At 38.9% G+C, this 12,584-nt stretch overlaps 1 protein-coding gene across 2 annotated transcripts in view; it reads left to right on the top strand.

The window, feature by feature from the left end:
* The window catches only part of LOC127866678 (cytokine receptor-like factor 3), a 32,140-nt gene extending 19,556 nt beyond the window's left edge, over positions 1 to 12,584 (top strand). For both annotated transcript variants that reach the window (XM_052407417.1, XM_052407418.1), the window contains exons 5-8: positions 635 to 818; positions 1,319 to 1,562; positions 6,690 to 6,929; positions 11,484 to 12,584. In XM_052407417.1, coding sequence (XP_052263377.1) covers positions 635 to 818; positions 1,319 to 1,562; positions 6,690 to 6,929; positions 11,484 to 11,761 — 946 coding nt within the window. In that variant the 3' untranslated portion in view covers positions 11,762 to 12,584. The remainder of the gene's footprint in view (positions 1 to 634; positions 819 to 1,318; positions 1,563 to 6,689; positions 6,930 to 11,483) is intronic.

A 12,584-nucleotide genomic window follows, 5' to 3' on the forward strand; every position in this document is an offset into this window, starting at 1 on the left:
CTTGCGGCTAGGATCATGAAACTTCATAGGTACATTGATCATGACTGGCAGATGACCCCTAGTGATTTTGAGGTCACTAGGTCAAAGGTCAAGGTCACGGTGACCCAAAATAATAAATTGGTTTCCGGATGATAACTCTAGAACGCTTAGGCCTAGGATCATGAAACTTCATAGGTACATTGATCATGACTCACAGATGACCCCTATTGATTTTGAGGTCACTAGGTCAAAGGTCAAGGTCACGGTGACCGGAAATATTAAAATGGTTTCCGGATGATAACTCAAGAACCCTTATGCCTAGGATCATGAAACTTGATAGGTAGATTGATCATGACTCGCAGTTGACCCCTATTGATTTTCAGGTCACTAGGTCAAAGGTCAAGGTCACAGTGACGCGAAATAGTAAAATGGTTTCCGGATGATAACTCAAGAAAACTTAGGCCTAGGATCATGAAACTTGTTTAAAGAAAGTCTCTTCTAAATGAAAATCCAGATTTTGCAGAAAGTGTTGTCCCTGATTAGCCTGTGCAGATTGCACAGGCTAATCTGGGACGACACATTACGCACAAGCATTAAGTCAAGTTCTCCTCGAATGAGGATTATATTATTAAGAGTTCTTGCATTCTATTGTCAGTGTTCCAGAGGTTCCCAGTCTTCATGAAGTTGCTTACATTGACATGGTGTACAACCCTGATAGCCTCACAGAGCTGGAGGAAGTGCTGTCCCGGGCGGTTCACGTTACAGATCTGCAACCCGTGCACATCACCGAGATTGTGGAGCGGCCTGGCTCCCTGCTTGTCAGCTGGGAACTGGCTAGTGTGAGTATGCCTGAAAATGAATTTGAAAGTTATTTTAAAAAATGTTGTATAGATTATATGGTTTACATTAAATATTCCTATTCATGCAGTGCCGCGCATAATTTTTTAATAATATATATGACAATTGTCTGAATACGTTGCCTTTACTATTTGATTACTTGATAATTCCTTAGCAGTGAAATAAACACATTAAATCAACATTTTAACACATCCTTATAAGCAGAAGCCATTTTGCTTACAACAATGTTTTTGACGATGTTCGCTTTCCAGAATGTAAGCCAATAGTACACTAAATCAGAACATTTAACAAACATGACAGCAATTCATATTTTAAGAAATTGACATTGTATAACATTGTGTTTTGAAATTCAGTTGTAATGAATATACCAGTAAATATAACAAAAAATGATATAGCCCAGGGGTGTTTATTGCCTTGATATAACATGTAAAACTTTCGCTAAAAATCATCTTCCTAATCATTATATTGATCTGTGATACAGCATGAGGAAGATCTGGAAGTGTCAGAGTATCAGCTGCAGTACTGCTACGGGGCGGTAAACGCCATCGAGGCTGACAAGGCTACATTCCACTCTGCATACATGGGACCACAATCCTCCTTCCTGGTGAGAAAGCTACGCGCCAATACTCCGTACTCATTCCGAGTGTGCTGTCGTGTAGAGGGAGAGACATATGCAAGTGTTTGGAGTGTTCCAAGAGTTGCTGCTACTAGCATAACTCACTATGGTAATTCCACGATGATTGTTATTGGGCCTCACTCTGGGGAACCTGGATTAAATGCATGCAGTCAATACAGGCTCATCACAGACGACACTTTCAGCGTTAATGATATTTTTTGTTTAAAGGAAGTCTCTTCTTAGTAAAAATCTACTTTACACACATGAATTAAGTCCAGTTTTCTCAGAATAAGGCTGAATTTATGATGTATTAAGATGACAGAAATGTTTTACTGGTGGTCAGGGTTGTCATAAGGAACTGATTGCCAATCAAATTCTAAATCCTTAAAAAATGTTTATATTTAAGAAACTGTGATTGGTACATAACATAAAAAACTGCTGGTACCCTTGCTAAATTCCCAAGGTTTAAATGATTCAAATGATTGTTTCAAATGATAATTACAACCCTGCCGGTGGTAGTCAGATCAACATTGAACTCTAAATCAACTGCCTTGAAATTGAATTGCAGGATTTTGGTTGGAGTATGAATTTACCAATCTTGACAAAACTTAGCATATATATGGTTTGCATGGAGACCTAGCTCGGGATTGTATTTGGGGCTTGTTGGGTAAAGGTGTGTTTTTTGTTGGAAACTAAAAATTGCAAACCTGTTTTCGCTGAATACCTTAAGTTTGGATGGAAATAATGCAATGAAATTAAGTGCAAACGTAGACTAAATACAGGCCTGGGATTGAAGTGGCCAGTCAGTTCCGTGTCAATGCTATTAAAAATAGAAAAACAGGATAAGGGCTGGTTTTCCTTCAAGAACTAGTTTGAATTTACCAGTTTTAAAGAAAATAGGTTATAGCATGTTTATATAGAGATTTAGCTTAAGTATGTATTATATGGGGCATGTTGGGTTGAAGGTCAATGTCACTGTTACTAAAAAGAAAAATGGCTTATGCTGAACATTGGATGCATATGTTGCACTGCAATTTTCTGTTATAAATGTAGTGTACATGCAACCTTGCTGGAGATTGCATTTGAGCCAGTTAGGTCCAGGTCACTTTTACCAAAAGTAGAAAAAATGATTTCATGGGAATAACTTTAGTTCAATTAGATATGTCACTCAAATTGTGTGTATAATGCTCAAATGCAGATCTCTAGCATGAGTGTTCATTTTGAGCCAGTCCGGTTAAGGTCAAGGTAACTTTTTCTATAAAAAGAAAAAAATGGTTTCTGCTCAATAATTTGAGTTTGGAAGGCGATCTATAAATAGGAAACATGGTTTATGCGCAACAATTTGAGCATGAATGCAGTCATGTGCTGAAATTTGTGTGTAGGTGGATTACATGTATACCTTTCTTGGGATTTAATTTAGGACCAATTGGGTCAAGATTAAAGTCACTGTGTCTTAAAATAGAATCAAAGCGCTGTAGGCGCTGAAGGCCTGGGGCTAGGTTTAGTGTTACATAAAATGCATTTATGATACTTTGTCAGAATTTCTCCCTTTGTCCGAATTTATATGGATTGACCCTAGTGGTTTAGTGCAGAAGCTCAGAGACTGTAAGACAAGACAAAAGTTGTGTATATACTACAGTGTACATAGACGGTGGAGGACAACATGATACTGGTTGTGGGAACGATAACCTTTTGTTCAACTCTACAGATCTGGTAGAGGTTGGTTTAAATAGGCGGTGAAGATATACAACAACAACAACATGGCCGCAAAAAACTGTTATTGTTGGCATCGAATAAATCACTTTCAATAGCCTAAAATAGCTTTCTATAACATAATTAACAGATCAGGAAAAAACTCATACTTCCTTTGTAATGTGTATACAAAAGAAATTCCACTTAAGCCCAAGTCTCGCTTTTGCCGGTAGAGCCCCGGTCCATCCCGGTTTGCTAATGCCGGTCGACCGGCGAGGACCGGGATGATTCGTAGAAATTTTTTAACACAGTCACACTATTTTCCGGTGCCGCCCCGGTTGAAGCTGGTCAACAGCCCGGCAGAGTCCCGGTCAACCCGCACTGGCTACGGTTTATCCCAGTGAAGCCCCGGCAGAGCCCTGGTTGTCGCTGGTAGTGCCCCGGTGAAAGCTGGCAGCGTCCTGGCATAGCCCCGGTTGTCGCCGGTAGTGCCCCGGTGAAAGCCAGCAGAGCCCCGGTATACCGTAACACCGCCGGCACTCACCGTGTCTATACCGGCATCAGACCCCGGCAGAGCTTAGGCAACGCCCCGGTTTTACCCCGGTCGTCGCCGGTAATGCGCCGGCGGAGCCCCAGTGAATGCCGGCGGTGTTCCGACAGAGCGCTGTTTTCTTATATACCGGGACTGTAACAGCATTCACCCGGGCGTTGCTGTAGCTCTGCCGGGTAATGTATGGGCCCTGGTGGAGCTACGGTGCCATCCCGGTTGTTCCCGGTGCCGTCCCGGTTGATCCCGGTGCCACCCCGGTCGTTGCCGGTCCTTCCCGGTGACTCCCGGTTCATCTCGGAGGTATAAAACATTTTAATACTTTCCCGATGGAGCCCCGGTTTTCCCCAGTTCATCCCGGTGGTCCCCGATGCAGCCCCAGTTCATCCTGGTAGAGCCCCGGTTCATCCCGGTAGATCCCGGATCACACAAAGGGGCTCCGCCGGCATCATAGTGAGACTGGGCCTTTACCCTGGTTAAGAACGGTGTACAGATTGTGTACGTTGTCTCACGTAGAACTTTTCGCGCTCGATCTGCGCAGTGAAATATCATATCCGGTAACTTCGTATATTTCCGAGAATGATCATGAATATTTATGCCCCCCTTCGAAGAAGAGGGGGTATATTGTTTTGCTCATGTCGGTCCGTCCGTATGTATGTCCGTATGTCCGTCCAGATGATAACTCAAGAACGCTTAGGCCTTGGATCATGAAACTTCATAGGTACATTGATCATGACTCGCAGATGACCCCTATTGATTTTGAGGTCACTAGGTCAAAGGTCAAGGTCTAGGTGACCCGAAATAGTAAAATGGTTTCCGGATGATAAATCAAGAACGCTTATGCCTAGGATCATGAAACTTCATAGATACATTGCTCATGACTCACAGATGACCCCTATTGATTTTCAGGTCACTAGGTCAAAGGTCAAGGTCATTTGAAAATAAAGTTATGAGCTATTGTCATCACCTTGGCGTCTGCGTCTGGTTAAGTTTTGTGTTTAGGTCCACTTTTCTCATAAAGTATCAAAGCTATTGCATTCAAACTTGGTACACTTACTTACTATCATGAGGGGACTGGGAAGGCAAAGTTAGATAACTCTGGCGTGCATTTTGACAGAATTATGTGCCCTTTTTAACCAGGTTTTTAACCAGGTTTTCCGAAGGAAAAAACTGGATATTAGATTGGCGAATGCGGGCGGGCTGGCTGGCGGGCTGGCTGGCTGGCTGGCTGGCGGGCTGGCGGGCTGGCGGAATAAGCTTGTCCGGGCCATAACTATGTCGTTCATTGTCAGATTTTAAAATCATTTGGCACATTTGTTCACCATCATTGGACGGTGTGTCGCGCGAAATAATTACGTCGATATCTCCAAGGTCAAGGTCACACTTTGAGTTCAAAGGTCAAAAATGGCCATAAATGAGCTTGTCCGAGCCATAACTATGTCGTTCATCGTCAGATTTTAAAATCATTTGGCACATTTGTTCACCATCATTGGACGGTGTGTCGCGCGAAATAATTACGTCGATATCTCCAAGGTCAAGGTCACACTTTGAGTTCAAAGGTCAAAAATGGCCATAAATGAGCTTGTCCTGGCCATAACTATGTCATTAATTGTGAGATTTTAAAATCATTTGGCACATTTGTTCACCATCATGGGACGGTGTGTCCCACGAAAGAATCACGTCAATATCTCCAATGTCAAGGTCGCCACGACTAAAAATAGATTTAAAAAAAAAAAAAAACTTACAAAGGGGGTTAATTTTTTTTGGTCATTTCAAAAGTTCAGTTTGAGTTTTCTCCCTTTATCAGATTTTTTTTTCACAATGAAAACCTGGTTTTGTGACAATTTTGTCCCTTGTTATACTTAGAAAATTGAAAATTTGGTTAAGAAAAAAGTATACTTTTTGCGATTGGGAATAAAGCCGAATTTCGGCTATAAAATCAGGCCAAAAAAAAAACCTGCCTAGGACCATGAAACTTCATAGGTACATTGATCATGACTGGCAGATGACCTCTATTGATTTTCAGGTCACTAGGTCAAAGGTCAATGTCACAGTGACTCGAAACAGTAACAAACAGCCCTTGTTTCATTTTCTTTTTTCTTGAATGTCTTGTTAATGCAAAATAAAATAACAATATCTTAAAATATGTTTATAAATACCAAATATAATGTCTTTTAAAAAAAAATGTATCAGAAAAAAATTATTCTTACTGTCTCCGTAGACACTCGCATCTTTTCGGCCTAGACCGTCAAGTGAGGAACTTATTTTCGCATGAATATGCAAACAATAAATAAAAAACTATGTCATAGCCAATGCTTAGCAATTTTACTTCAATAATATTTTTTTACTCGTTTTATGACACTGTCATGTTATATAGTGATGTTCTGTATTTACAAGGTGGGTTATTGAGATCTGCGAAGAACTTCTTTGATTGCGCATGAATTACCGCCAAGTGGTAAATCGGACTTTTGGGAATTCATTCATTCGTGGGTTTTGGCAGCCAGCCAAATCTGACTGTCTCAGAAATTTGTATCATTGCTATGGCCTTAGGGCTACGCCCCAAGCCAAAAACTGTTTCTGCTCAATATGGTGAATTTTTAAGGGTATTCTCAAACTGCATGTTGGAAGCAAAGATGCAGTTGTAGCTTGGAATTGCATAGGAATTAGGTGGGTCAAGGTCACTTTATTTAAAGAAGGAAAAACTGTTTTCCATTACATGACATTTGGATGGGGGTATTTGGCTTTATTGTTTTGTGCAGATAGCTTACATGTAGAGCTTGCTTGGGATTGCTCAATAATTTGAATTAAAAGAATTAAAAGAATTTCTAAACAAAATTAAAACCTGGTTTTATTTTTTGTTTTTCTTTCTATTTCCAAAACCCTACACATCTGTTTGTAGTCATAAACTTAAAAATGCTTAATGTACAATCATGAGATACACTGTTAATAGTTTGAACTAAAATTTACAATACATGTTTTGAATTCATTAAACTCCAGAATGGGACGGGACCACTGAGGGCTATTCCACGAGTAACGAGAACAAAATGGGCACTAGAACGACAGGTCTGACCAGGGTCCTCTACTCCAACTACCAGTGCCTGCATGCAGGCTTCCCAATCACGTTCCGGATACTGGACGCTGGTGAGCGGTCACCACTGGATGGGCTTGGGATCGTGGTCACTAACGAGGACAGTGAGACCATGAAGAGAGAGGGGGCCGTCTTCCTGGCCTGTGATGGTACGGGTCTACTGTAACTCAATGCTATTGGACTTTTTAACCAGGTTTTCCGAAGGAAAAAACTGGTTATTAGATTGGCGAATGCGGGCTGGCTGGCTGGCGGGCTGGCGGAATAAGCTTGTCCGGGCCATAACTATGTCGTTCATTGTCAGATTTTAAAATCATTTGGCACATTTGTTCACCATCATTGGACGGTGTGTCGCGCGAAATAATTACGTCGATATCTCCAAGGTCAAGGTCACACTTTGAGTTCAAAGGTCAAAAATGGCCATAAATGAGCTTGTCCGAGCCATAACTATGTCGTTCATTGTCAGATTTTAAAATCATTTGGCACATTTGTTCACCATCATTGGACGGTGTGTCGCGCGAAATAATTACGTCGATATCTCCAAGGTCAAGGTCACACTTTGAGTTCAAAGGTCAAAAATGGCCATAAATGAGCTTGTCCTGGCCATAACTATGTCATTCATTGTGAGATTTTAAAATCATTTGGCACATTTGTTCACCATCATGGGACGGTGTGTCCCACGAAAGAATCACGTCAATATCTCCAATGTCAAGGTCGCCACGACTAAAAATAGATTAAAAAAAAAAAAAAAACTTACAAAGGGGGTTAATTTTTTTTGGTCATTTCAAAAGTACAGTTTGAGTTTTCTCCCTTTATCAGATTTTTTTTTCACAATGAAAACCTGGTTTTGTGACAATTTTGTCCCTTGTTGTGTCTTGTTCTGATAAAACTGGGCATAATGCATGTGCGTAAAGTGTCGTCCCAGATTAGCCTGTGCAGTCCGCACAAGAATTAAGAATTAAGCCCAGTTTTATCAGAACAAGACACATTTGTATTAATGTCTCGTTCTGGGAAAACTTAAAGTTTAATGCGTGTGCGTAAAGTGCACTCCCAAATTAGCCTGTGCAGTCCCCACAGATTCAGGGACAAAACTCACCGCTTTTATGGAAGTTTTTGTTCAAAAGAAGTCTCCTCTAAATGAGAATCCAGTCTTAGCAAAAAAGTTCGTCCCTGATTAACAGGCTAATCTGGGACAACATTTATGTACTTGCATTAAGCCCAGTTTTCCCTGAACAAGGCGCAAATAATTAACTGGATTATGTTCCCTGTTGAAATTTAGGGGGTATGTTTCTGAATGTGGGTATATCAGATGGTTGGTGGGTCAGTACGTAGATAAATTTTGTTTCCGACAATATCCAGATATTGCTTTGACCTACCGGGATGGTTACTGATGGGAAAAGGAAGAGGTCTTTTTATTTTGAAGTAATTGGTTAAAGGTCAAGGTCACGGGCTTGTAATATGAAATTAAATGTGTACAATATTAATTTTCAATACAATTTATGTCCATAAAAAATATCCCTGAAGAAGACTTTCATTTGTGACTAATCACCATAACGGTATAAGAAACTGAATTTTATAACTATTTTATAAATTATGGTAGTGGCAGCTGTAGATGCACTCAAGCATTTAATCAACTACAATGTAGTATTTACAAAGAAAAACCTGTTCCAACTATTCTCATAACCCATTTAGTGATCTTTATTGTCCCCCACTGGTGAAACCAGAGGGGACTTATGGTTTGCGCTTTGTCCGTCAGTCCGTCACACTTTTCTGTATCCTGCGATAACTTTAAAAGTTCTTCATATTTTTTCATGAAACTTGAAACATGGATAGATGGCAAAATGGGGATTATGCACGTCATTTCATTTTGTTCCTACGTCAAGAATTCTGGTTGCTATGGCAACAAATATATAAACAAAGTTTTGACAATGGTGGATTTCACAGGTAGGGGACCATATTGCTTGGCAGTCTTTTGTTTTATGCTGTTTTCTAAGGCCGTACAATTGGCGCAGTTGTTGGTACAAGTGCTTCTCACCTAGGTGACCGGGGTACAATCCCTGTTCCCGCACGTGAGCTTGGTTAGTGGTCCCATTTTGGACAGGTGGAGTTTCCTCCCACAGCACAAGACTGTAACATCAATAATTTTTTTGTCAGTAAAATGATAAATTGTTGGAAATTTCAGCTTAAAAATTATTTCCAACTTTTGTGAGTCTATCAAGTTTATTACGTAGATGTCCAGGGACGCATGCTGCCTCAGGTGCAGAAGGACTTTGAAAAAAACACACTCACGCTGTTTTAGTACTTTTGGGGATAGAAATCATTTACAATATATGTACAGTTTGGGAGGAGATGGTACCATTTTTGTTTGCAAATAACTCTTGTTTTGTGTAAAATTTTAATAATTATTAATAAATAGCAAATGCATTGTTTTCATCAGTTGTTTGTTTGCATTAAATTGAGTCCTCAGTGCTATTTCCATGTGTAAACAAAAGCGACTGTACTACTGAAGTACAATTAAAGTAAAAATAATAAGAAGCTGGTAGAGTAGAATGGGACAGAGTGCTTAAAGTGGATTGATCATGCCTTATGATATTTGCTGATATTGCTTTATATAATATCCAATAAAGAACTCAACATGAGTAAGAGTTCTGAACATTATAAGTTATAAGTTATAATTTCATTTTGTTTCTACGTCAAGAATTCTGGTTGCTATGGCAACAAATATATAAACAAAGTTTTGACAATGGTGGATTTCACAGGTAGGGGACCATATTGCTTGGCAGTCTTTTGTTTTATGCTGTTTTCTAAGGCCCTACAATTGGCGCAGTTGTTGGTACAAGTGCTTCTCACCTAGGTGACCGGGGTACAATCCCTGTTCCCGCACGTGAGCTTGGTTAGTGGTCCCATTTTGGACAGGTGGAGTTTCCTCCCACAGCACAAGACCGTAACATCAATAATTTTTTTGTCAGTAAAATGATAAATTGTTGGAAATTTCAGCTTAAAAATTATTTCCAACTTTTGTGAGTCTATCAAGTTTATTACGTAGGTGTCCAGGGACGCATGCTGCCTCAGGTGCAGAAGGACTTTGAAAAAGACACACTCACGCTGTTTTAGTACTTTTGGGGATAGAAATCATTTACAATATATGTACAGTTTGGGAGGAGATGGTACCATTTTTGTCTACAAACAACTCTTGTTTTGTGTAAAATTTTAATAATTATTAATAAATAGCAAATGCATTGTTTTCATCAGTTGTTTGTTTGCATTAAATTGAGTCCTCAGTGCTATTTCCATGTGTAAACAAAAGCGACTGTACTACTGAAGTACAATTAAAGTAAAAATAATAAGAAGCTGGTAGAGTAGAATGGGACAGAGTGCTTAAAGTGGATTGATCATGCCTTATGATATTTGCTGATATTGCTTTATATAATATCCAATTAAGAACTCAACATGAGTAAGAGTTCTGAACATTATAACCAGGGATCATATTTTTTTCGGTTTTGTCCTAGACCGATTGGGGCCATGAAAGACCGATTGAAAATCCCAAACAGTCGGTCCGATTCTGTTAGCTAGCATTAAAATTCCGATGTCATGAAATCGATTACACAGTGTACATGCTAACACCCTAATGACATTCTTATCTCGATAAGGTGTGATAAACCATCCGCTGCAGTCTCTAAACCGGTCCGGACCGGTTTATTGCACGTCAGACCAAGAATCAAAAACTTGTGAACAGCGGATTAAAGACGCATCCGAAAAGACGCGTCTGAATGCACGCGCTGTAACTAAACAAAACATGCCGATACATTTTCCACCAGCGTAATAATCCGGTAATATAATTATGAATGAAAGTCGCGGATCTGATCGACAGAACAGCCGAAAGTTATTTTTATGGGCGGAACTTCACATAAAATAGTACACAAGAAAAATAATATACATTGAATAAATCTTTAGTAAAACCGTGTTAGAATCGAAATAATTCGTGTACTTTAAACTTTGGTGTTGATAAACTCACGACCGGAAAATTAGATGCGTGGTTTCAAATGCTTCGCTCTCGTGATTAAATCCCTACGCATCTAAACTATCGGCCGTGGGTTATTTGACAACAAATTATTTCTTAATTATTTGGTTTGTTGTTGTCAGTAGCAAACCTACGCAAAGACATTTGTTTGGTTCAGTGCATGTTTGTAAGCTATTATGGAGTCGACAACAATTTAAAACATCGGTATAGACTTACACAGATCAATAATATTGACAACGATGAAAAAAGTCTGATAAAACAGCACACGAAACAACAATGAAATACCAAATGATAAAACCAGTTGAGAAAACTCGTTCCGTTTAAAAAAAAATGCCTAAGGAAATTTTATTTGTACATGTATTATACCACCTTTATGAATGGCAAAATCAATGGTATAAATTTTAACGTAATTTGTCATGATTTCGGATATACATTTTCGGATACTTTTTCCCATTTATATCCGGACCGATTGATGTTGCGGGAAAATATGATCCCTGATTATAACAGTATATTTGAGTACAGTTATTACCAAAAATTGCAAAACATTCCTCAGCCCTGGTTAGGATTGACATGGTTTTTCCACTATCCGTGTTAATCTGAAATAAAAAGGCTCTTTCTGATAAAAAAGTTTTTTCTTTAGACAATATTTTCAAGTGTGAAATCAACTTGAAGAAAATGGTTTCAGGGACAGTGTTCATTGATGGTCAAGAAATGAAAACGAGGCTGCCTAGTCTAGCAAGAAACTCCTGCGTGACAATACAAACAGAGACGTTGGCCAACTGGAAAGTACGAGTCAGTATCCAGGTGGGAGAGAAGGAGCTTACATTTGATTGGAAGGTGGACAAACAGGTCACCCTGGGGATGATAGGGGGTTTGGGGATGACTCCGTTAATGCAGGACTCCCCCGGGTTTTTCTTTGGCATGATTTTTAGCCATGAAGACTGGAAAGTGAGTGTGGAGTAGTGCAGAAACGTTTGCGAGAGGATTATTTTTGTTGAGTATTTTGATTTAAAGGATTTATTGTCCGAGGGATAACGCAGACTGTATGCATATTTTTTTTTAATGATAATTTAGAACATATTCAATATTATTTGCTCATGGCATTCATTGGAAAGAAATGTCCCATCCTTGCTTGTTAGACAAGCAGCTTATATTTACATGTATCATGCATTTTACTTTTGATATTATTGTGTAACTGTATTCAGTAACTGATTTGGCTATTGTTTAATTGGTTGCAAAACAAAAAAAGTAGAATGACGTGTTCATGTTGTGCCAGTATTCTGTTACTTGTAATTAGCTTTTGACAAATGCATAAGTGCTTACACAATTTGTTGTATATCAAAGTCATAAATATAATTTACATGTATGTCGTTTAATGTCCAATTACATGTAACATCTACAAATGAATTCAAAATTAATTATTTGTCATTACCTTTAGAAATCAAAACACTATAATTATCACAGAGAATAATAAATTTGTAAATAAAAAGCTTGCTTTTATTTGTTATATGTTTGCAATTGTTGCAACCACCTATGCCATCAGTGTATATCTTTGCATGAATGTGTATTCAAATGGTATGTGAATGTGTTGCATATTTTTGCTTTGTTGTCAACTGTGTTTTGTCCTAGTCACACTGTTTGTTTTTTTGGAATTTCCAGTTGTTGTGAATGCTTAAGTAGCTATAAACACAAGTGCCAATATTTTAGCATATGCATTTATATTTGATTATGTTGATCTGATATTTTTATAATTTTGCCAATTGGAAAATAAATGTATCCAAAAGTT

This window comes from Dreissena polymorpha, chromosome 2 (genome assembly GCF_020536995.1).
Source record: "Dreissena polymorpha isolate Duluth1 chromosome 2, UMN_Dpol_1.0, whole genome shotgun sequence".
Taxonomy (NCBI): Eukaryota; Metazoa; Mollusca; class Bivalvia; order Myida; family Dreissenidae; genus Dreissena; species Dreissena polymorpha.